The sequence below is a fragment of the Ambystoma mexicanum genome, chromosome 5p, assembly GCF_040938575.1.
Source record: "Ambystoma mexicanum isolate Mex_15411 chromosome 5p, UKY_AmexF1_1, whole genome shotgun sequence".
Classification (NCBI taxonomy): Eukaryota; Metazoa; Chordata; class Amphibia; order Caudata; family Ambystomatidae; genus Ambystoma; species Ambystoma mexicanum.
In genome coordinates this window covers 268,995,226-269,021,728 of record NC_090930.1, presented here as the reverse complement: position 1 = coordinate 269,021,728, position 26,503 = coordinate 268,995,226, and the positions used below count along the sequence as shown (strand labels likewise).

The following is a 26,503-nucleotide window of genomic DNA, read 5'->3' as shown; positions in this document are numbered from 1 at the left end:
GTTTCTGCTAGCTGATTCAAATTGTCTGCGATTGCAGCATGAAAATGGACTTGTTCTCCAAGTCCACGTGAGCACGCTGCTGGTGTCGATGGCCCATTTGATAGGCGAGTTCTACTATGAAGTTCAGCAAGAACCACTGGTGCAACCAATGAGGTGTCTATTATAGATGTACTACACCCCTCAGCCATCGCCCCCAACAGTGAGCTATCAGTGATTGGTACATTGATTATGGGATTCGAAGAATACGTAGGTTCCACATTTACCTCACTGTGGGTTTGGGCTAGGTTATCTAATTTATTGTTTTCTGATACAATCTTCATATTACTCAGGGTAATTGCAGATTCTATTTTCCTCGAGGCTACATTGGAATCAACAAAATCGCTAGCACTTTTATTGACACATATACCCTTCTTTTTTGTCCGATTGAACGTTTCATGAACATCTTCTTCGTCTGAAACATTTCCCTCACTTAAGGTGGAGGGAGACCCATTTAGGCACCTTTTCCCATTTCTCAGCTTTTTAACCATGCTGCAACTCTAGCACAACAATGCTCGTGTACGTTAATATAGTGCCACCAATACTTCACCAAGCAAAATCTAGAATGCTCAATTTACTACGGACACCTCCCACCCAGCCACTTATCAAGCAAATTATATAATGGCTGTTATAGAACAATGCTCTCACAATATGCACAACAAAGAAAAAATTAGAACAGTTACACTTAAGTGCCGTTGCCGTGCTGCTTCCAGTTGAAGCAATTGCTGTGCACACTCCACGCCCCACGCCGCGCACCGTGAACAGTAAACAGTACTTGGTGTACTTGGTGCGCAGCGCGGGTGCGCTGGAGTCTATGTTTTTATATCGTCAGAACGAGGCGAGCTCTCCAGAAGGAGGAGTCAGCGTGTTTGGCGCCTTTTTCTATTTTTGGCCTCCAGGCAAACTGGTGTTGCTGTAAAAGACGTCCTCGTTATGGACCATCAGCAACACAGCACAGAGCAAGGAGCAAGTCCCACGTTCAAAGCGGAGCGCTGAAACAGCTGACAGGAGCGCAATCCGAAAAGCAGGTTCCCGGACAGTAAAGAGTACTTGGTGTACTTGGTGGTGAAGTCCCATAAATTGACAGAAGCTGGACAACTTCCTAAAAGTAGATCCACTGAAAAGTAAAGCTGCTGCACGCAGTAGATTTCCAGCTGGCACTTTGCCCAGCATCGGTTGAGCTGACCATGAAAATGTAGCATGTAGCAGGGCACAGGTGGCTTGGATTTTCAAGTTAGTGCCTTGTGATACACGAGACACATTCACCAATGGCTCTCCACATACCCCCCCTCACTGGATGGACACATTTCAGCATCAGTATAATCTCTACCAGGCAGCTGTTGAGTACAATGTATTTCTGCTCCTTTATTAGGCCATCGTCCTGCAGGAATGTGGTTTGAGACTCAACTGTGGTGGACATATCAGCCAAACAAGACACAATGAAGTCGAGATCTTTGGCAAGTTCCTCAGTCAATTGCGTTGAGGCTTCAGCGCCTGTTATTTCAGCTTGTGTTATTGCACATGAATTGAAGAAACCATCAATGTCGATTGTTTATTGGGTGGCCCTTTTTTTACAGGTGTAGATTGTGTGAAGTGGTCACTGAGTAATTCAAAAGCATCTTCCTTATATGCAGTTTCTTCTTCATCTTGTAGAGTTCTCACATTGTAGCAATAGACCAAAAACACTTTGCTTGCTTCATCGGTCACATTCAATTCATTTTCTGGCCATTGGGCATAAGCATCTCAAGTCTGCTTATTGACTGGACTACGCCACGCCTCAAACAATAGTTGCTCCATGGTGAAATCTGTTTGGCAAGCAGTATGTTTGGTTTCATTTGTTGTCTGTGTCTTTATACTTCTTTTCCTTCTGGGCCTCTAGGAGATGGGTTGTAAAAACGTGTTAAATGTAAATCCAACATACAGCACTTTAGATTAAAACTTAAAAAAAAAAACATGTTACGAGGTCAATACCAGCACAAACCACTTTTTGTAAATTAAAATGTAAGTAACCCTTGTTTTCTTGATTTTCTGTGAAACCGTGTTCTTCACTGTAACAACCACAACAGCAAGCTGGTCCACTAACTCTGATCCATGTGCCTCCTCTTCTATTCCTGACCTTGTATAGATCTCTTGAATAGAATATTCATTAAAAAAAAAAATCAATCGTATTTGAAATCAAATTCTTTATTGCACACTTACATACCCTCGTAAACAGTGTATGTCATTTAGTCAAAATAGACATTTGGAATTTCACCTGATTGATGGCAAGTGTACTTGATCAGAGATCACCATGCAAAACCTACTGATTGTCATGTTGCACTCTAGTATTTGCACTGTATTCACCATAAGGGTAGAAATTTTAACATTACAACTGAAATGATAAAAGTTTGAAAAACTGCACGTTTATATGAATGTCACCGTCTAATAGTATCAGATGTAGGATTAACTTTCTTTAATTCAAGGGAACGGTCAGTATGCATACCTCATATTGTGGACCAGCTCCAAAGGATGATGTAATTGTAGGCAAAGTACCAGCATCCCCCTCTAACAGTGCTTGTTTTAGCATGGATAAAAAAATTGAAATTGAGCAAAGACAATCTGATGCAGACAATTGTACATATAAATAAAAACCCATAAATGAAATGACAGGATACGTAAACTATTTCACATTATATAAAATTCCATGCATAATACAGTTATGTAATCGAAAAGCAAAATAAAACTGATAGGCGGTCAAAGTTGTTGACTCTGGAAAAGAAATGGATGCCAAATCTTGCTCCTTCATTTTCAGGGCATTGTCACAAAGTGGTAAAGTAAAAAATTAGATCTGCATTAGAAATGTGGGAAGATCCAACTCTCAAGAATATGAACTTCAGCATGTCTGTATGGCTCACCATTAGTAGACTGGATGTGTTGGTAATGTCACTACCGATAGTCTGTGCTTCAGTCAATATGCTCAGCTAAAAGAATGGACATGTGAAGCAACCGATTACAAAAAGATTGTGCTCATTTCGAATTGCACTATGGCATAGTTTTCGGTGTTCATAAATAATTTTCTATGATGCTCCTAAAACCAGGGACAGATGTCTAGCAAAATGGGCTATAGTTATAAAGCAGTACAATCTGGTAGAAATGCAAAGTTTAGTAAGAAACATTTACACTGAAAGCACCAATCCTTTCATGTAGTTGTACCCCAAGGCCTACAGCTCATTCATGAACCGTGACTCACCTAAGGCAGCGTGCGCATGAATAGAGTTGGAATTACATTTGGAAGCAATTTACCAGACATTCTGAGTCAATGCCTCTTTGTGTACTGCGATTGGCCGTACATATCCGGGGTAAAGTGCAGGCTGCGGAATCGATCGCCCCTCAAGTCCCAAGACATCCTGGGCTCTACTTTCAAGCTCACCCAGCACAAGTCCACAATATCTGACCCATTCTCTTATTAGATCTATATTCCTCGGGAATATATGCATTATTGTGCCCTTAGGTTTGCTATGGGTCTTAGAACAGCAACCGTAAACCATACAAGCAGGCATTGTTGAGAAATCTGTAAAATAAAACAAGTACACATAGTTAAAACATTATTTTTAGAAAGATGGAATTATATCACATTTTTCTATGCAATGTTTTTTTCGGTCACAGAAGCAAAACCTGTGTAGCGTAGTCGACTGTACACTAGGATAACTTTCATACATAATTGATAGATGTGACCGAAGTCGTAACGTGTTACTCGTCTGTTGAATGTACCTTCATGCATCAAAAGGAAACATGCTTATAGACACGGTCCGCGAAGGATGCAATTCTATCCCAATTGAAACGGACGACAATTGCTATATATCGAGAACATAAATTAAACAGAAGTCAATGGTAATGGCAATGAGATGAATGAACATTACACTACTGGGTACATTTGTTCGAAATAGATAGAAATTTAGAGATCAAGAAGAGATTATTTGGTGACCTGCTCTTACCTTGACCAACAAACAGATTCAGCAAGAAGGGTAGTTAGTAGCAGGTGAACAGGTAGCGCAATCACGAGTTGACTTGCAGTGCTCACAGATGTTCTCATGATAAATATCAAGGGGTTTATAAAGAATTAGAAAAGTGGGTGTGTATGTGAATGAGTGACGTGTATATGGCGTGGTCTGATGTGGATAGCAGGGGCGCGGCCTGCTTCAGGGGAGCCTGCCTGGAGATACTGGGTCTGGCTAGGCCATGTGTACAATGCCACCTGTGCTTAAGATGCCTTTGAAGTGTACATGGTGTTTGGCACCTTGGCCTTTCTCACCCTGAGAGCCCCTTGGGAGGGCAGAGACACAGGTGCGAACTGCCGTTGATAATGGAGGGGGGATGGATGGGCATGAGGTGTGCAGACAAGGACCAGAACAACGCTGAAGGGAGAGACACACTTATGCCAGCCAGTCAGCCCTGCCAGGACAAGTGAGCGTGTCCTTGATTCACTGAAAAATTGAAACCACCATGCATAAAAGTTCAGTTGTATTTTATTTTGTTGCTGATGTTGATGGCAGAAATGTACTACAATTATATACCTCGGGTTGCAGCACAGTGTGGGAAAATCCCCTGTACTGACCGCTGTCAATGGGGAATGTGGCTCTAATGGTACCAACCCCACAGCCCGGTATTACTCGTCGAACGCAGTATGCAAGCCTCCCATGAAGCCACCATGTAAACGCACGATAGGCCACCAGACTGTACCACCTATGGAAGAGAAACATACAAACTGTATTTAAATGAACATGATACGTGTATCAAACCTTAGCTGAAAATGCAATCGTGTACCCTATGGCATAGTTGCCAGTACAAATGTTACTTCATGGATCAATCAACTTGGGCATTAAAGTGTAGACACATTACAAAAGTGAATAGCTATGCATTCCGTAATGTTGGGGGCACAGAGAAATATTTTTTCTTGGTTGTAGGTGAAAGACACAAAAGATGACCAGTATGATTTCCCCAAATCGCAAGTGATGTATAGAATTGCAAGACTACATTAATTTGGCGGTGCTAGATGAAAGTTACGACAGTATAGGAGACAATGAAGAAATGTAAGTGGCCTCAGTGGTCAAAGTGACATCAAATCTAGGAGTACACTTACTCGTTACTTGGATTAGGAGGGAAAACTGTTGCGCCAAGTTTGTGCATAAGCACCATCATAATCCTCAACACAGACCTTGTGAGGCAGGCTGACCTGAAGTAATGCAGCTCGGTAACGCATTGCAACCGTGTCTCGTCTTCCGTAGGACAAGCATCCAGAGTTTTCTCGGCAGCAGCAGTTCTTCTCGGTTGGCATGACCTTGCACCAATTGCAGGTACACCAGGTGGAAATGTCTTCTACGCGACTAGGCTCAGGCTCTTGATCCTGTGATTCGTCCTCCCAACTGTCATCCGAAGTCCCATCGTTGCCGCATCTTTCTCTTTCGACTAATTCCTCCTCGGAATACTCTGACTCGTACTGGTAGGGCTGTATTGTTGCCATTATGCGACTAAATCAAAATAGATAGTAATGATAGAACTAGTATCTGTTCGCACGGGCTCCGAGCAACAAAGATAGCTGAACAGAGCAGAAATGAGCCACAGGATACACAAAAAAAGAGTGAAAATTGAAAAAGCAAATGTGATGTTGTCTGATGCTAAGCGGTCTGTTTATACTTCTTGAGGAAAGAGGTGTCCTGCCAATTCCATGGAGACACGTCATTAGCTGGAGCACAGAGAACGTTGGCACGAGACATGCATTGACGCTGTGAGATGGGCCATACGCGTCTAGTGATGTCAGCTTCAGGGGCGGGGGATATGATTTAGTGCCGCCAGGGCAGTTCACCTTAGGGCGATGTGGCAACGGATAAGATTTGCACAAGATGGCCACGCTCTGCTGCCTGACTTTGCGCGAGTATAAGTGACGAAAACTACGTTAAGGTGCATAAGAAATGTTTGAACGATCAATCAACGTATGCTTAATAACACATGCCCGAACACTCGGGACAATAATATTTTTAAGCGCACTATTGCTTTAAGCACTTATGTTTAACCTATACAAAGCTTCAGCTTTATGGGTGGTTGTGTTTGCAGCCGGATGTGGGGGCTGGAACCGTCTGGTACTTTTAGTATTTCTAGATACCTTATGTGCAATTTTATATTAGTGTACATTTTCCAGCTTACCAGTGTTGGCCATTGTCAAGGGCTAACTAAGGTAAACTACTGCCCTATGCTACCAACCTACCTCCTCCCTTGAGTTAAACCAGAGTGCTCTGCCACAGCCATCACTTAAGAAATACGGTCTTTCTTTTGGTTGAAAACCCTGTCTTGCCTTTAAGTTAATCTCCTCAGTAGTAAGCCTTATATGGAATCTTGGGTGAAAGAGGGAAGCATAGTGGTCCTGAAACTAAGATCTGCACTGAAAGACGGACAGGTAGACAAAAATGAAAAGGTACGAGAAAGATTCTTCGAATTGTATAGAGACTGAAAATGTTTGCGAGCATTAAGATATTACATAGGGATGGCAGGTGATCCGGCTCACAAAGCTATTCCTCCCCACTACCCTTAGTTCATCTTTTCTTCCAATCCATGGATGATTTATATCTTTGTATGGATAACCTCCTTTCTTTAGGCGATTACCCTTTGTAAGTTAAATACAGTGGTAAACAAACCTAAGACTCCAAAGCCACAAGTAGGAGTGATAACTCGCTATTTGGTACCTGAAGGCAATTAACCAAATGCTCACTGTGCATCAAAATGACCTGCAAGTCTGTTCCAAGTAAAACTGGAATGGTTCTATATTTAAATGATATATTGGTGGACTCCATCACATCGATGCCCAAATGCCACCTTCCTGAACAAGTCTATGGACGAGAGACAAAAGAGAAAAGTTCTAACACCACCAGCTAGATACAATCACTTAAGCAGTCAATTCTCCTCCTAGAATGGGAAGACACAAATGCTGAGGGTCCTGTGTAAAAATGTCCCCTGGGAAAAAGTCACCGGGTAGTCTCTTTTCCCTGCAACCCTAAAAGCCTTCCTCCACATGTTATAGGATTGGTATTAGTAGCCATTTTAAATGCAGCCCTAGAACATTTGGGGAAGTGCTTATTTTCTTGGAGTGCAAATGTGATGAAATGTCTCCCCCCCGGCAACCTTTCCCAGGCAACTATTACTCAATATCATGCTGAGCAACCATATGTCCTATGTCGCAAGTAATTGAGGGAAGGCACACCAAGAGAACAATCTTTAATTGAGTTGTTGCAGTGGCACAGCTGGTCCATTCTAGCAGTGGGTCCCACCTCCTTCCTTTTGCCAGGTTGGCAATGACCCATCGGGTCATTGTGTTACAGTGGCCTCAAATGTTGGTACAATCTGAGCTGTAGTTGGAAACTGGGGATCGCTCTTTGACTTAAATCAAAATGCATCATCCAACTTCAGTGATCAGACCTCTCAGTTGGTGAACCACATATTGGCCAGACCAAGCCCATTAAACTGGCAGATTGGGTGCCATCTATAGCAACTTCACAAACCCTTTATGAAAATTGAGCTAGAAAATGCTGAATTTCAACTGCTTGATGAAATAGTTCTGAAGGATAGCAGTGCAGAGGGTGGGTACAGAATCCTCCCCAACCCCCAATGTGATAATTGAGGATTACTGGCTCATTCCAACTGTGGGACAACATTTCCAAACCACCACTGTACAAGTTCACCAACTGCCATCAAGTTCCAGGCCTTGCTCCTGTGACATTACATTTTTTTATTAGTGTGAATATAGAATATTGAAAAACATGTATGCATACACATGGTTTAATAAACAGAATACTAGACAAACTGGGCCAATTAAACTTTTTAACTCCAGGCAATCAGATGAAAAACACAAACATACCATGTTTAAGCTTGGAAAGCATTGATTTTTCAGCATCTACAGATGCACTTTTACCAACCAACAGACGTTTCGCCAAATCTTTTTTGTAGAATGCCTCAAAGACATCCTTTCCTGTAACATACAAAACATTAGTTACAAAAGGGGATAGGCAGAGTTTGACAATTATAAAATTGAGAAGAACAAGTTACTTTCTTACCTGGTAACGTTCTTTCGATGGGATGGTCCGACGACGTATTCCATATCTATGACATGTAATCACCACAGCTGTGCTGCTTCGGAAACTTTTTCGGCGTCTGCGTCCTGCGTCGATGACGTCGATGCGCCGTCGAAGACCTCCTCCGACGTCCGACGTCATCCGATGTGATAAGTAGGACGCACGACGCCCATAGCCTCAGTTGTAGTTTTTTCCCCCAGAACGTGTGACATAAGTCAACTGCCAGTCAGACACAAAGCCTTGCGGAACGTAAGCTGCAATCGCAAAAGAAATTCTGCAGCGGGGAAGGCCGGGCGGGAGCGATATGGAATACGTCGTCGGACCATCCCATCGAAAGAACGTTACCAGGTAAGAAAGTAACTTGTTCTTCGAGGGGATTGGGTCCTCCGACGTATTCCATATCTATGACAGACTCCCAAAGCAGTACCAAAGCAAGGAGGAGGGAAAGAATTTAGAATCAAAATGTAGAATAGCCAATCAAATAGCAGAGCAAAGGACCGCCTTGCCAAAGGCCAGATCCTGTGCTCGGATGGAATCAAGGGAATAGTGACGTACAAATGTATGTACGGAAGCCCAGGTGGCTGCATCACAGATGTTGCGAATAGGAACACCCCTCTGCAGGGCAGTAGACGCAGCCATACCCCTGGTAGAATGGGCCCGCAAGCCAGCCGGTGGGTCCTTACCCGCCAAACGGTAGCACTCCGAGATGGCCAAAATAATCCAGCGAGACAAAGTCTGTTTCGTCACAGCTTGCCCCAAACGCTTTCCAGCGTAACCAATAAAGAGTTGATCATCCACTCTGACCCGGGACATGCGTGAAACATAAAAGCTTAAAGCTCTCCTAGGATCAAGCCTATGGAGCCTCTCCTCTTCCTTACCAGGATGCGGAGGAGGATAGAATGCCGGAAGAACAACCTTCTGGGCCAAATGAAATTCCGTCACTACCTTCGGAAGAAAAGAAGGACGAACTCTAAGGACAACCCTGTCCTTGTGAAATACAGTGAAGGGAGGCTTAACCTAAAGTGCCTGCAACTCACTCACTCTGCGAGCGGAAGTAACCGCAACTAAAAACACAGTTTTCAGAGTTAACAGCCTCAAAGGGCAAGAATGTAAAGGCTCAAACGGAGCACCCATAAGAAACTTAAGAACCAGGTGTAAATCCCAACCGGGCACCAGGAAAGGTGACGGAGGGAACACATTAGTGAGCCCTTTCAGGAACTGTGAAATCAAAGGGATTTTAAAGTAAGAACATTCTTCAGACGAGCGCTTAAAGATGGACAGCGCCGCCAGGTAACCCTTAACGGTAGCCACTTGCAAGCCCCTGTGGGCCAAAGAAAGTAAAAAGGACAGAACCATGGGGATGTCACAAGCAAAAGGATCCACATTCTGAACTCTGCACCAGTCGCAGAACTTACGCCAACGGCAACGGTACAGAGACTTTGTTGCCGGCCTTCGGGCCGAAAGCAACACCTCCATCACGTCCTCAGGGAGGTCCCAATCCTCATACCTCAACCTTTCAGAAGCCAAGCGTGAAGGTTGAGGGATCTGACCTCTGGATGGAGAACCTGACCCCCCCCTCCCATGAGAGCAGATCGTCTCGGTAGGGAAGACGACGTGGAGGGCAGATGGATAAATCGAGAAGGTCCGGGTACCATGTCCTCCGAGCCCACGCCGGGGCAATGAGGATCATCCGGGAACCGAACTTCCGTAACCTCCGCAGCACTTGCGGGATGACGGGGACTGGAGGAAACGCGTACAGCAGCGGGAATGACCACTCCACCACGAACGCGTCTCCTAAGGCTCCTTCTGGAGGAAATTCCCGCGAGCAAAACCTTTCGCACTTCCGGTTGACACTGGAGGCGAAGAGATCCACTTGAGGGGTCCCCCAAAGGGCGAAGATCTCCAGGAGAATCTCCTGAGCCAACTCCCACTCGTGAGAGATCGCGCTCTGCCTGCTCAGAGCGTCCGCCGTCACGTTTTCGGCTCCGGCCAGATGAACTGCCGAGACCGGAACTTCCTGCTGGATGGCCCAGAACTCGAGCTGCATCGCCTCTCTGCACAGAGGAAGTGACCCTGCCCCCCCTTTTTGTTGAGGTAGTGCATGGCCACTGTGTTGTCCGTCAGGATCAGGACATTCTTCCCTCGCACAGACGGCAGAAAAGCCTTCAGGGCTAGCCTGACGGCCCTCAGCTCCAACAGATTGATATGGAGTCTGGACTCCGACGGAGACCAACGACCGCTGACTGTCAGCCCGTTGGCATGAGCTCCCCATCCCGTGAGGGATGCATCCGTCACGATCGTCACCTCCGGCCAGGGAAGCCAAAATGGAGCCCCCTTCATCAAGTTGCCTTCGACGGCCCACCACAGAAGGTCCCGGGCGACCGAGGACGGCACCTGAATCGAGTCCGACATCCTGCCGGAGGACTGCGACCATTGCGTCTTGAGTGCCCACTGCAAAGATCTCATCCGCAGGCGAGCCTCTGGCACCAGAAGAATGCAGGATGCCATGAGGCCGAGCAACCTCAAGAACTCGAACGCTGGGAGCGTCTGGGCATGCTGAAACTTGTGCAACATCTGCTGAATGTGAAGAGCCCTCACCTGGGGAGGAAAACACTGCCCCAGGGAAGTGTCGAGCACTGCTCCGATGTACTGGAGCCGCTGTGTTGGCGTCAAATGGGACTTCTTTAAATTGAGGGAGAAGCCCAGCCTGTGAAGGGAGCGACAGGTGATCGATAGATGATCCAGGACTTGCTCGGGAGAGCTCCCCCTGATCAACCAATCGTCCAGGTAGGGGTAGACGTGAATCCCCCCTTGCCTGAGATGCGCTGCCACCACCACCATGAGCTTGGTGAAAACCCTCGGGGCGGAGGTCAATCCGAACGGCAGGACCCGAAACTGAAAGTGCGAGTCGCCAACCGCGAACCTCAGGTACTTCTTGTGCTTGGGATGGATCGGCACATGGAAGTAAGCATCCTTGAGGTCGAGTGACACCAACCAGTCCTGAAGCTGAAGGGCCTGGAGGACTTGAGAGAGAGAGTAACCATCTTGAACTTGTCCTTCCTGAGGAGTTTGTTCAAACCGCGCAAGTCCATGATGGGTCTCAATCCCCCGTCTTTCTTCGAAACCAAAAAATAAGGGGAATACCATCCCTTGTTCCTCTCCGCTACAGGCACCAGTTCTATGGCGCCTTTCTCCAGCAGGGCATGAATTTCCTGCGCAAGGAGCGGATCCGGACTCTGCAAAGAGAGGTTCCCCGGTGGATCGTCGCGAGGCCTGTGCTGAAAAGGAAGACAGTAGCTTGCCACTCTACAAGATGCTGCGCCAGCCTTCCCCCAACCGGCGAACCATGGGACATGGCCTCACGACTGAGTGGGAGCGGCTGTGGCGTTACCTGAGGGCAAAGAGGCAACTGCCCGAGCGGCCTTGGCACCACGGGTACCCTGTCGTCCACCTCTGGTACCCCTGCGTTGGCCTCTGACTGCCAGCTCCTCTCGCTTTACTGAAGGATGAGTAATAGCGAAAGGAACCACCCCTCCACTGCTGTCCCCTAGGACGAAAAGGCGGAGGTTGGCGAACTGCAGCGCCCAACGACTTCGCTGCAGCTTTTGAGGTCTGCAACCTCTCAAGGCTCTCGTCAGCCTTGCTTCCAAAAAGGTGTTCACCATCAAAGGGCATGTTGAGGAGCCGGGACTGCACATCAGGAGCAAACCCCGACTTCCGCAACCACGCAAACCTGCGTATTACGGTGCTCGCCGCCATGGACCTACTGACGCATTCAGCCAAGTCCAGATCCGACTGAACGGACTCACACATGGCATCCTTACCATCCTGGACCATAGCAAGGAAACCATCCCGTTCATCCCCTTCGGGAATATGTTCAGCCGCTAACGCAACACAGTTCCACAGAGTGTGCGTGAAACGTGACAAGGCACAAATGGAGTTGGCCGCCTGAAGCGCCATACCACCAGAAGAAAACACTTTCTTCGCCCAGCCATCAAAACGTTTGTCGTCCCTATCAGGAGGGATGGTAGGGTACGACGCCTGCTTTGCCGGGGCCGTGGCCGCCTGCACCACCAAACTTTCCGGAGTGGGGTGCCTGGTCAAGTAGCAGGGGTCGCTACTGGCTGGACGGTATTTACGCGACAAGGATCTGCCCACCGCCGGGAGACTCTCCGGAGCAGTCCAAGCCGCCGCCACCCTTCTCTGTAAAGCCATATGGAACGGCAGTACCGGGTCAGTTGGGGGACCAACATCAAGGATGTCCGTCAGATCATCCTGCACAAACTCCCCTGGGGGAGCAGACCATCCCAGATACTCAGACACCCTAGCCATAAGGCGCCGGTACGAGGAATCGGCATGGGAGCCAGGCTCAGGCCTACAAAATTCCACCTCCGGAGAGGTGTCCAGTCCACTGGCATCATGCAGTGACTGCCTCAAATCGTCAAACTGACTATGGCCCGAGACAATTTCATCTGGCACCTGACTAGGAACCAGGCCATCAGAATCCTCATCCGCCTCCGAAATATATTCCAGGTGGCGAAAAGGCACCCGAGAGTGCTTGCTCTTAACCAGAGCCTTCCTAGGGGGTACACCCGTGACACGGGGCACCTCCGACACGAAAGGCGTCGATGGCGTCGAGCGAATCGGCGCCGACGCCGAGAAAACCGGCAACGGCGCCGAGCGAATCAGCGTCGACGTCAGATGCAGCGCCTCCAGTATCGGCGGCGTCGACACAGCCCTCGAAGCCGGAGCCCCGAGCGTGTCCCTCGACGACCTGATCGTCGACGGCTTCAACGACGTCCTCGAAGCCGGAGCCTCGAGAAAGCCTGTCGACGCCCTCGACGCCTCAGACGTCGATGTCTTCCTCGAAGACTTCACAGGAGCACACGGTCTCGAACGCGTCGAGGACCGGGACCTGGAACGGGTACGGCGAGAACGAGCCTCCTTGTCCGAACGGGACCGCTCCCGTGACTCGTGCCGACCACTCTTGCGAGCGGCGTCTCTCGACCTCACACGGCCGACCCCACTCGGGGGCGCGGACGGCTGAGTACCCTGCGACTCAATCGCCAACATTTTCTTCCCGAAGAAAGCCCATTCCTCCGGCGTCGCACGGCTGGTGGGGTAACCGACATGCCGTGCAGAATCCTCGGAAGAGGACCTGGAAGGCGACCGGTGACGGCGCTTCCGAGAATGCCTCGAAGAGGCTGAGGAGTGGCGAGACCCACTCCTAGAAGACCGACGAGACTTCCGACGATGACGCGGAGAGTCACCCCTCGAATCATCCGTCGAAAGCCCCGCCGACTTCGACTTCCGGGGCTTGGACACCCGACCTACCGACAACTTCTTCTTACGTTCGCGTAAGGCTTTGGACGTGAGCGACTGGCAGTCGATACAGTCATCCGTGTCGTGGGCCTCCCCGAGGCACCAGAGGCAGGCGTCGTGCGAGTCCGTCACCGACATCTTGGACCCACACTCCCCGCACTTCTTAAAGCCCGGACGCGGGGTTGAAGACGAAGTGGAAGACATCGCCGAAGGTAAATTCACAAACGAACAGGTTCGAAGAACCAGAAAGAACAGAACTCCAAAGAGTCGAGGCTTAGAACCGAGAAACACGAAGCAACACGTTCGCGGAAACAACGGAACTGAGGCTATGGGCGTCGTGCGTCCTACTTATCACATCGGATGACGTCAGACGTCAGAGGAGGTCTTCGACGACGGCGCATCGATGTCATCGACGCAGGACGCAGACGCCAAAAAAGTTTCCGAAGCAGCACAGCTGTGGTGATTACATGTCATAGATATGGAATACGTCGGAGGACCCAATCCCCTCGAAAAGGTAATACTGGTTTGGTTTTTAAGAACCACTTTGGATATGTTTCTGAAGCAAACCTTTGTGGATCTGCAACAATTTACCACAAACGTCTTAAGAACTCTCACTTGACAACAAGTTTGATCATTAAGTATTAGACTAAGGAAGCCAAAGGTTTGGTGCAAAGAAAAAATAACATTGGACAGTCTATTGCTTGACCATTTCTTGGCCAACAGTGAAGCACATTTAGCACCAAGGATACATTACGTGAAAGCCCTAAAAAAAATAAAATGAAAGAAAAAATGTTACCTTTTGGCAATGTTCTTTCTGATGGATTAGTCCCAAAGACTCCTTGTCTGAGATAAAAAAATGACTTACCTCTCTGTAATGTTCTTTCTGATGGATATTCCTCACCCGATCTTTGATAATTCCATCCACAGGGCAGCTGTTCAATCTTTCCGCCACGATGGAGCACAACGCAGCTCTGGAGGAATCCCCTATGCACCCCACGCCGGAAAGGATGCCACGGTCTGTAGATGAGTGGTTGCCCCGCAAACTCTGTTCTAACCTTGTTTTCTAGCACTTTGACGCCAAGAGACTGCAGCATCAAAGGTGTACTAGTTATCCACCAAGTGGGGCAGGTAGAGAGGGCAATATTGGATCCGTGGGAGGAACATCCATCAGAAAGAACATAAATAAGAGATAAGTAATTTGTTATTCTAATGGATTTCTTCTTCCCACGGATGCTTCAACCTTGATAGACTCCCAAAACAGTACAACGATGCGAAGGAGGCAGGTGAGCGAGGACACCACAAAAACCTGAACAATCTCTGGAGGATCACCAGAGCAAAAACGAGTGTCCTATCCAGACAGTAAATCCAGGACATAATGTTAAGCTGGAGAATCCCATGTAGCTGCCTGGAAAATTTTCCGAAAAGGGACCGGCCCTGCAGGGCATAGGTAGCAGCCAGTTCTCTGGTAGAATAAGCTCTGAGAAACGATGGGACTAGGAGTACTTTGATCACTACGGTGAGTAACTTATAATTACTCCTTTGTCCCGTCCCCTTTCCTCCACACTGTATGGGCGATTACCACTGAATTTGGCCCCAGGGTGGAGAGGTGACCCTCTTAAGAAAACAAGTTCCTTAATACAGCCTGCCCAAATGCAGCGTCTGACCTGGAACCGACATTCAAACAGTAGTGCTTGCAGAAGGCCGAAGGAATGGCCCAGGTGACCGCCCTGCTGATGACGTGACACGGAACGTGCCTCTGGAAGGCGACTGCCGTGGCCTTGGCTCGGATAGCGTAGGCATGCATATTTCCCAGAAGTGGCTTGTGCTGCCCCTCCCAGGCCCCCTTAATGGCTGCAACCATCCACCTTGCTATGGCAGTCTTAGAAGCCTGATATCCTGGCCTTGACGCACCGAAGGTGACAAAGAGCCTCAGATTTGTGGAAGCTCGTGGTTCTATCAAAGTAGAATTTTAGAGCGCGACCGACATCTAAACAGAGCAGGACCCTCTGAGCATCGTCCTTAGGGTTTGCGAAAAAAGTGTGTAGCTCTATCGCCTCATTTAGGTGGAACGAAGAGACTACTTTAGGCAAGAACGTCGAGTGCGTTCTGAGGACCATCTTGTCCCTATGAAAGGTAGTGTAAGGCTCGGAAGCCACAAGAGCTTGGATCTCGCTGACCCGGCATGCAGATATAAGGCCCACCAAGAGAGCTGTCTTAATGGTGACCAGCCTGATGTCCGCGGACGCCATTGGCTAAAAGGTTTATGCGCTAAGGCGCCCAACACTATATGTTGAGGTTGCAAACGGGGTGTGGCTCCTTGATAGGCGGGTAGAGCCTGGTGAGGCCCACCAAATGCCTTTTAACCACAGTGTTGGAGGAAGAGACAACTTCCTCCACCAAGTTCCGGTAGGCTCCGATGGCCGCCAGATAGGTGCGGCAGGTGTCCATTTGCACCCCCGAGTGGGCGTGGTGTGTAAAGAAGGATAGCACGTCGTCCAGCGTGCAAGTAAGAGGATCGACCTCCTTAGACTGAGCCCAGTGACAAAACCTAGACCACTTGCTTTTGTACTAGCCCCTAGTAGCATCGCTCCCAGCCCTCTGTATGATGTGCAGGTTAGCCTGTGCCAGATGCTTCAATGTTATCTGATCAGGAACCACACTGCAAAGGCTAACTTCTGGGGGGTGTGGTGGATGACCCTGGCTCCCAGCTGGGATCGCAGAAAGGCATATCCGTTCTTGCTATTCCAATTCGACTGTAAGGCGTCGCCCAGGAAGCCTAAGCCCTGTCCCTGCTAGGACACGAACTGAGGGCACTTCCTGTTGTACCAGGTGGCAATGAGATAGACCTCGGGCTGCCCCCACCTGCTGAAAGATCCCCCTGAAGGATTTGATCGTAATTGCCCGCACCCAACCTGCTGAGTCTGTCCGCCTCCAGGTCGGACTCCCGCAGGAGGTGGATTTCCGTCAAGTGAATGTTATTCCCCTGAGCCCACTCCCACATGCTGACTACAAGGCTGCATAGGGGGGAGACCTTGTGCCACTCTGCCTGATGTAATACATGCTGGTGGAATTGTCAGTTCAAATGAGGATAGAGTTGGCACTGATAAGCGGCAGGAAGGCTATGAGAGCGAGCCAGATGGCCTTGAGCTCTAGCCAATTGATATGGGCCTCCAGTTACTGCAGAGACCAGACTTTATGGACGCTGTGGTTGTCCAGGGTAGCCCCCCAGCCCGCCAAGGAGAAATCTGTGGTGATGGTAAGCTGTGGTGCAGATTGCCGGAAGGGTCTGCCTATCTGCAAGTTGCAGTCCATGCTCCACCAGATGAGGTCCTGGTGGAGAAAGGGAGGAATGCTGACGAGTTACGCCTGGGAACCCCACTCCTGACTCCATGAGGCTGCGAAGTGCAACTGTCATCTTCTCATTTTGAGCCTTGTGTAAGGCACTGCCAGTAGACATGCCGCCATGATACCCAAGAGGTGCTGGTACCACCATGATGAGGTCACCTCTCTGCTGAGAAAATGACCTGTGGCCCTCTTGATGGCTGTGATCTTGTCCTCCAAGAAAAACTCTCTCAGAGCTAGTGTCCCAAATTAGGCCCAGGAAGACCAGACTCTGCGTTGGCTGCAGCTGTGACTTCTTGAGATTGATGGAAAATCCCAATCAGTGTAGTGTATTCATGAGGGTGGAGGAGGTGTGATGGACCGCCTCTGGAGATCTCACCCTGAAGTGCCAGTCGTCCAGGTACGGGTAGACATGGGAAGGGTAGCCCTGTGAAGGGCTGCCACTGCATTCATAAACCTGGTAAAGACCCTGGGGGCTGAATTAAGGCCAAAGGGTAGAACCTTGTATTGGAAATGAAAGCCCATGATCCTGAACCTCAGGAAGGGCCGATGAGGCAGACAAATGCAGTGTCTCCGCAATAAGCGGTGGGGTAACTATCTTGAACTTTTGATGAGGGAGGGGAAAGGTTCAGGGTGTAAAGGTCCAACACAACTCTCAGGCCAGCCTGGTTCTTCTTGTGTATGTCGAAAATCCTAGAGTAGAAGCCCATACCCCGCTGGGAGGCTGGGACTTCTTGCACTGCCTGCTCTCTACGAGCGATCGAATTTCCGCCAACAGAGTTGTTGTCCCAATCTGTGGGAGTGGAGAGAAGGATAGAGGATAGGGAGGAACCGGTAGGCTGTAGCCCGTGGACACTACAGATAGAATCCAGGGGTCCACGAATCTTGTGCACCAATTCTGTGCGTGCAGGGCAAGTCTGCCACCCTCCCGCCACCGGAGAAACATGGACCCGCAGGGGAATGTCATGCCTTTCCCGCTGGGGCTGTGGAGGGGGGCTGAAAAAATCCCTTATTCCTCACCTTGTGGTGTTCGCGGCAGTGCTGACTCAGATTGCTCCGGCAGCCTGGACATTCGTTCCTGGAAGCCCCAATACCCGCTGGCGACCCCACCCCTTGTCGGAACGCTGGTGCGTCTGGCTGTAAGGTCCTGATAAATAAGGATTTCGCAGTACGAGAACTCTTCTTATCAAGCTCCTCATCGGTGGTGGAATGGAAGAAGTTGCTACCTTCGAATGGAAGGTCCACTATACGCTCCTGGACATCCGGGTTGAATTTGGTAGCCCGTACCAGGCATGTCCTAAGCGATTCAGATGGCATGGTCTGAGATGTGCATATGCGCCACTATGGACTCCATGTCGTCTTGGGCCACCAGCTTTGCTTCTGCCAGCCCCGCCTTGAAGCGCGTCTGACTGTACCAGAAGTTCCGGAAGGAAGTCGGCTATTTCCCGCCAAAACCTCTGGTTAACAGCTGAGAGCATGGCATCCACATTAGACTGACAAAGGTGCAGAGAGGCGGAGTAGACCTTTGAATACACCTCCAGGATCTTCTCCTTGCCAAGCAGGGCAGAGGACAAGGTGGCCGAGGAAGACAGGCTTATAGTAGATGGAGGCCACAGCAATCACTGAAAAGTGTAGTTGAGGGTGTGCTGACAGCAAGAGTGTATCCCGCTACAATTGCCGGTACTTGGCGTTGAGGGGCCGATTGGTGGGCTGAGCCGAATGGGGTTCAAGCCATCCTTTCTTAGCAAAGCGACATCGTCCTTCTGCATCGGAATCCCTGTTCTAGCTGCAGGGCGTAGAGTGAGGACTTCGGCCAGGACCCCTGCCTCAGGTTGTTCAACCTCGGATTGTGAAAGTGCCAAGTATTCGGCAAGACCTGCAAGTTGATCATGGAAAGCCTTGGCAAAAAACGGAGTGTCAGGGTCGTCCTCCTCATCGGTGTTAACCAGGGTGTCTGGTTGGTCAGGGACAGGTGAAGGAGAACTGGGCGCTGCAGGTTGAGGTGTGGCGACCGGGGCCTGAGGCTGCTGCGGGGGCTGGTATGGAACCACGGGGGCCGGCTTGGACAGCAGAGGCTGCACAGGGGCACGAGGCACTGGAGCCATAGGAGGAAAGACTATGGGCGCAGGGGACAGGAGGAAGCATGTCCCTGATCACATCACGAAGGATGTTGCACATCTGAGGATCTCGTAAGCGTGAGGAATTTTTGAAAGAATCGGTCCTCACAGGTCAGAGGGGCGCTATGTGGCATAGGAGTAGGGCCCAGAGTTTGCTGAGGTCTAGGCGTACTCTGCCTTGTTGCTTGCAGGCTTTATCTGACCTGCGACATTGAAGGATATGCAGTAGGCTACTTACCTGGTGAAGACTAGTCCCACCTTGAAACTCGTTCTCCCACCTGCTCCGCACCAGGGGGCGGTATCAGACGAGCAGCCATTTTGTCTGGTGCGTTGGCCATCTTGTCGGGCTGCATGCCACGTGCCTGCGCCGTGGTGCTTGCCGCGCTGGGCCCGGCCTCCTCCAGGACTCTTGGCGGTGGAGCTTGAGGCCTACCCTGCACCTCAGGATGAGGCCTGGTAGGCGTTGTGCCCTCGGCTGTGCTGAGGGTAGTGCACTCGGCTGTGCTGGGGGTAGTGCCCTCGGCTGTGCTGGGGGTAGTGCCCTCGGCTGTGCTGGGGGTAGTGCCCTCGGCTGTGCTGGGGGTAGTGCCCTCGGCTGTGCTGGGGGTAGTGCCCTCGGCTGTGCTCGGGGTAGTGCCGAGTACAGGTGCCCCCACAGACATTTGTCCGGTAGTAAGGCGTAGCCCCTCGGGTGGACACCCGGTAAAAGAACCTTGCGGCCCCTCAGCATCATCCCTGGTAGGATCTAGTGACCCCTCGGCCTGGCGGCCAGTAGCTGAAGCAGCCTCGGTACCCGTGCTGGTGGTAGAACCTGAACTATCCCTCCCGCTTGAACGTCTGCTTGGGAAGGAGTCACCTTTGCAGGGTGCAGATGAAAAAAAAGAGGCATTACCTTGGCCCTTGACTTGTGCTTGACGAGGTCCTTCAAGTCCTCTGGAGGCGAATGTTCGAGGCGCTCTCTCCACCGAGCTAACCTGTTCTTCAGAGTGTGCGGTGTAAGTGTGTCACACAAAGTACAACACTCCCAGCTATGCTCTGGCCCAAGGCAGCGGAGGCAAAGAGCATAGGGGTCAGACGTAGGGAAGAGCGCTTGGCAGGCTGGACACCTGCTGAAGCATAAAGACATCGACATGCGCCGGGGTGGACCGAATAATGATAAAAGAAAATAGACTAAAGACAAAAGACAGTATCAGAGAAAGAAAGTGTGGAATTACAAGGCAAAAGCAAACCCAACAGCGCTGGTGAAAGCAGTCCGTTCCCGTCGCTGCAGAAAAGAGGACTGGGGAGTGGCACCAGTGGGCGGAGACAGGGAAGCACCTGCTCCCAGGACTGTGTCCCTGCGCGCCTCTAAATTTAAAAGGGGAAGAAGATTTTTTTTCTGGTGAAAAAGGTTCCGTCTCCCATCCCTAGCAGGGGCCGCCCGTACAGTAGGGAGGAAAGGGGACAGGACGTAGGAGTATATAAGGTTTCAGGAAATATTAACCTTAAGCACTGTAGTTATTTGAGGAGAAAGAAGAGAATCTCAAATGAGGCCCCTAAGGGTCTCCAGCAACACTGCCCATAATGAACTTTGTGCTGCAAAAGTAAAATACAGATGCCTTTAAGATGTATTGAGGATAAACAGACTCCACAGGACATTAAAATATAAAGGAAAGAGTTCCAAAAGACAAAGCCCATATGAGTGAATGAGAGGAAAAAGGCTCCACTCATTCAGGATTCAAGAAAAGGGTCCAGAAGTCCAGAAAACAGTGCTGGGGGTCTCAGTAGGAGGGGATGAAGCATAAAAATGATAAATCTCCCCAACACTAATGAACATGTGCTCTAGCACCTTGAAGCTTCTTTTGTGCTGGCTGGAATTACAATAATGGTCCCAAACCAAATAACCAGACAGACTCCAGGAATATGGGAAAGTACTACTTTATTCTCCGTTTAGTCAAGCAGGGTCAACTGTCAGACCAAGTTCGATTACATGGAGGTCATATACCTCAATTTGTGCCATCTATGACGTCATTCTACGTGGCCAAATATAAAACCTATCAAAGGAAGGAATGGGTGAAGGGAACATATCTACTTATAGAACATATAAGGATCAGTGCTTCATTGGCTACACCTTGTCTGTAGGGTACGCCTTGAACTACCTCTAAACACATATAGTACTGATTATAGTGGACATAACAGTGGATTGGTTCTCGGTACATTGTATGTTAGGTTGGCATTCTATCCCAACCTTGGACTTTTAGCTCCTTAGATGCATGCATGTGAAATGAAACCTAGGTGTTTGAATCCAGTCAGACTACTCTCCATTTTCCCAATTAGTCCATCTGTCATCCGTAGGCCATCAGCCAAAGTCTTCTGTAGTTGACCTTGTTGCTGCTCGCTGTCCTGGAACATTCAATGGAGTGTGAGCACACCACTATCTTAGCTAAAGGCTCTCATGAACAGCCGTTGTTTTAGACTTCTAAGTCACAGGGGAAAGACCACAAGTTTGTCCATTTCAGCCTCCCATTTACTGCTATTTGATTTAATTAGGCAGGGTGCAGTTGCTTCTTTGGCCTCTAGAGACTTGCTAACTGTCTCATATGAACTTTATACACTTAATTGACAAGCAGTTTAATAAAGTTACTCACCGTAGTGACTACCTTACTCCCAGTCCATAGTCCCCTTTCCTCCATACTTATGGGACATTCCTCCGTCCTGTGGGACGGGACCGGAGCATTATGCAAAAAGCATCACATTTTTAAAAAATGTGTCCTTCCTCTTTTCACATGGGGTACCGCAGGCAGCCGTAACCCCGCCTCCATAGCTCCTCCAAGCGCTTCGTCCATCAGTCCTTTTCTATCGCAAGGTCCGAGACCTTTAAGCAATAACAGAGGAACCTTATTAGAGGGGACAGCGGGCGGGCATATGGAGGAAATGGGACTGTGGACTAGGACTAAGGTAGTCACTACGGTGAGTAACTTTATTATACTCCTACGTCCCACCCCCTTCCTCCATACTTATGGGAGATTCCCAAGCACTCCTCACAGAAATTACGGTTGGATGGAAATCTCCTTAATGAAACAGGTTTTTTAGCAGAGCATGACCGAACTGAGCATCAGCTCTGGAGCTCGGGTCCAGACAGTAATGCCTACAAAAAGCCGATGGGGAGGCCCACAAAGCCCCTTTCGCGATGGTCTCCCAGGGGACATACTCTTGGAAGGCAACAACAGCCGCCTTGCCCCGTACAAGATGAGCATGAATCCCTTTTGGAGGTTCAAGGCCCTGAACAGCGTAAGCCTCCGCAATACAGGCAGCAATCCATCTGGAGATGGTCGCTTTCGAGGCCGGCTTACCTTGCGGATTACCGAAAGTCAACCAAAGCGGAGAAGAGTTCTTAAACTCAGGTGTTCTGTCCAGATAGAACATAAGAGCTCTTCTAATGTCTAAGCAACGCAAAACCCTCTCAGCCTCTGAAGCTGGGTTTGGGAAGAAGACAGGCAAGGAGATTGACTGATTCAGATGAAAATCAGAGACCACTTTTGGAAGGAAGGATTTGTCCTCAGGACAACCTTATCCTTATGAAAAACCAGGAAGGGATGCTCCACCGACAATGCCTGGAGCTCACTCACACGCCTTGCCGAAGTCACAGCAACCAAGAATGACACTTTCCACGGAAGGTACTTAAGGTATACCGTAGCCATGGGCTCAAAGGGCTTATGGAACAAGGCCCTAAGGACCACATTCAGATCCCACATTGGATGTGGTTTGCGAACAGGAAGGTAAAGGTGCATGAGGCCCGCAAAGTGTCTTTTAATAACTGGATTTGACAGCGAAGAAGAGCACTGATCCGTAGACAGATAAGCGGCAATAGCCGACATAAGTCCTGCAGGACAAAACATGAATGCCAGACTCTGCCAGATGTGAGACAAAAGACAGAACTGTGTCGATCGTAGCCTCCCTGGGGTCTAGCTGCATAGCCAAACAGTGGCTGAACTGTAGCCATTTACTTTTTTACTTAGAGCTCGTCGAGGGCTTCCTGACCGCCTGAATAACACTCAGGTTATCTGCAGACAAATTGAGGTGCTCTAAGGATCTGAACGATTGTGGGGAGGGGTGCCACAACTGCTGATCGCTCTGGTGAAGCAGGTTGGGAACCATCGGAAGCCTGATCAGTGCACACACCGATAGATGCTGAAGCTCTGAAAACCAAAACCTGGCCGGCCACCATGGTGCTATGAACAGAAGAGAACAATTCACTGTGCCCCTCAGCTGGCGAAGCGCCCGATGAATCTGAGGCAGAGGCGGAAAAGCATAGGACCTCACGGTGTGCCAGGAAATCTCGAGAGCATCTCCCAGCCCATTTCTGGAGGCATACAGGGGAAGCTTCCTGTTTGTCGACGTCGCAAAGAGGTCCACTTCTTGAGTGCCCCAACAATGGAAAATATGTAAGAGGACCTCTGTTCAGTTCCCACTCTTAACTGACCATTGTTCGTCGGCAGAGGGCACCTGCAGTAACATTCTGCTGGCCCGGGATGTGTTCTGCCACCAGCCAGATGCCACGCTGAACAAGCCCATTCCCAAATCTGAATGGCAAGATCCACAAGAGGAGGGGACTTGGTACCTCCCTGCTTGCTGATATAAAACCTGGACACCACATTGTCCGTGCGGACACGGACAACTTTGTTGATAATGACAGGCTTGAACGCTTTCAGCACCAGGAATATCGCCAGGAGCTCAAGGTGATTTATATGAAGCTGTCTGTCCTACGGCGACCAGAGATCGGCAACCTGAAGAACCACCAACGTCGCACCCCAACCCAGAAGGGAGCAGTGCGTTGTGACTGTCAATAGCAGGCAGGGGACTGGAAAAGCCATGCCCAACCGACAGATTGCTGAGAGAAGACCACCACAGGAGGTCTATCCTCATTAAGGATGGAACCAGGATCATTTTGGAGTCTGGATCCACTGCTTGGTGCCAAGAGCTCCGAAGAGCCATCTGGGTTGTCCTCATCTTGAGACGAGCAAGAGGAAGAGACAGCACACATGAAGCCATGAGGCCCAGAAGCCTCTGGAACCACCAGGCTATTATGCTCTCCGACCGCACAAACACCTGACACGTGGCCAACAGATCCAGCATTCTGTCCCCAATTAGGTATACTGTGCAGTCAATCGTGTTCCAACGAAAACCCAGGAAAATCAAGTCCTGAGAGACCGTCATGGAGGATTTCCGCCAGTTCACCGACAGCCCAAGGTGGAACAGGAGCTGGAGGAAAGAGAAGGTTGTTCGAGGCTGACAGAGGACAAGGACTGCGCAGCAGCCAATCGTCCAAATACGGATACACATGGATACCCTGTAGCCGAAGATAAGCTGCGATGACTGACATCTTCGTAAAGACCTGCGGTGCCGAGCTGAGGCCAAACGGGAGCACACGAAACTGGAAATGCTCCTCCCCATGGAAAACCGTAGGCATTTCCGATGTGGACTCCAAATAAGGATATGCATATAAGCATCCTGAAGGTCCACCACACTGAGCCAGTCACCCTTCTGCAAAGATGACTATCTGACAGGGCGTGATCATCTTGAATTTCTCATGGGGAATAGAGAGATTGAACTGGGAAAGGTCTAGGATGGTGCGCAGGCCAGCCTGGTTGGGTTTGGCACTGTTAACAGCCGGGAGTAGAAGCCCTCCACTCGCTCCCCTAGGGGAACGGGTTCCACCGCCCTGAGATGCAGAGGCTTCTGGATCTCGGCTCTGAGGGAGGGCGACCCAGACTGCTGGAAGGGAGGATTTAAGGATGGGGTAGGGGAAAGGGCCAAGCGGAAGCCTGCCCGAGCAACTGAAAAGACCCACCGGTCCTCGTTGATGGTCTGCCACGCCTCCCAGTGAGACGTAATGCACCCTCCCACCAGGGTCTCGTGCAAGCGCAGATAAGCCTCATTTAGCTGGTTTTTCGGTAGCTGTACCACCAGAACCTGTGGAGGCGGCCGAGGACAGAAAAACCGTTCCCATTGCTGACGCGAGTTTCCTGTTGGAGTATCTACTATGCGTCTTATGATCCAGAAACCTCCGAAAACCAGAGGAAGGCCGAGGCTGCGAAGACGTCCTCTGCGTCCTGAAAGGCGGTTTCACCAAGACGGCAACTGACAAACCCGCTTTAAAATAGTGTAGTTTATCCGCGGATGTGAATTCCTCAAATTCCATCAGACCTTTCCACATTTTCATATTCGCCCCCACTAACACAAGCTCCGCGTTCGCTTGACGCAACTGCAGGGCTGAATTAGCAAAGATCTTCCTCCCCAAAGTCAAGAATCTGGTTTTCTTTGGCCAGAACCTGGGCTGCCGCTGTAGATGAGGCTGAAGCCGGTCTGGATTGTAATGTGGCAGCTGCCACCACCGTGGAGGAAGGGGGTGGACAAGACGCTAAGGCTACCTCTTCCAAAGAATGAAGCCTATAACGAGTGTCAATCTTTTTGTTAACAATCAGTCCAGAGTGTGGTTTATCCCAGACATTTTGGACCTCGACCAAAACGTCCTTCTGGAAGAACAAGCCGGTACGCTCCAGAGGAGACAAGGTGAATGCCCCAAAAAGCACCCCTTCCTGGGGAGCGGGTGCCTCGGGTACTGGAACATCCAGAAGACACATGTCCAGCACGCGGTCGTGGAAGGCTCTAACAGAGCGAGGTTGGTCCTCGCTGTCCTGATCCCCGTGTGTCATCCGACACATCCGGGTCAAGCTGCGTCGCATCTGGCCCTGCTGAAGATTTCTCCACTGGAGACAAGGTGAGGCAATAGAGGGACAGTTGTAGGCGGCCTGGCTTGTAGAGGCGGAGCTGCCGGAACCCCTAGTGGCGCGGCTGGAACTGACGGCACACGAGCCACTGGAGGACATATTTCCCTAAACAAACCTCGGAAAAACCTCTTCATGGGGTCGGAGTGCATAGGCCTTTGAAATTTTCTGAAAAAGGCGTCCTCCCGACGGTTTAGGCGTTGCAGGAGGGGGCTTCATGAGCGGAGTAGCTCCAGGGGCGTAAGTGAGAGGGCTGCCAAGAAGGTCATTCTCCACTCGAATCAACGTAGACCAAGGGCGCAGATGCCGCAGGGAGAAAGACGGTGTGCAGTAAATGCATCCGACCGTTCCAGTCATACACTGAACGAAAAGGATGCGCATAAGAAAAACGATGTTCACCTGAAAAAACGCTCTCAGCACCTAAAGCCGATGGCGTAGGTGTGAGTAATCCAAAATGGCCGCCGTAGTCTTGGCGGGAACGGCTGCCATTTTGTCAGCACCTGAGGAGAACTGCGACACATGTGGGAGTGAGGCAGGGGTCTCCACAGGCGGGTCAGGGGTCTTCATTTTAGCCTCGACACAAGGAACCTCGTGAGAGCCGGTACTGTGTGGCCTAGGATGTTTCTGAAACATGCTATCAGCCAAATTAGCCTCCAACGGAGGGACCTATGCCACGTCGCTAACGGAGGTATTCCGGTCAGAGACCTCACTCTGGCCCCCTCGACAGAACCGGTGTCACTGCCCGAGCGGGAACGATGAGGAGTACACCTCACCGATAAGACCTTTACAGGCCCCTTAGAACTGTCGGTCACCTTAGTCT

At 49.8% G+C, this 26,503-nt stretch overlaps 1 protein-coding gene across 1 annotated transcript in view; it reads right to left on the bottom strand.

Annotated features, from left to right (window-relative positions):
• The window catches only part of CUL4B (cullin 4B), a 1,392,627-nt gene that overhangs the window by 701,039 nt on the left and 665,085 nt on the right, over window positions 1-26,503 (bottom strand). Inside the window, exon 14 of the mRNA XM_069612678.1 lies at window positions 7,922-8,032. Coding sequence (XP_069468779.1) covers window positions 7,922-8,032 — 111 coding nt within the window. The remainder of the gene's footprint in view (window positions 1-7,921; window positions 8,033-26,503) is intronic.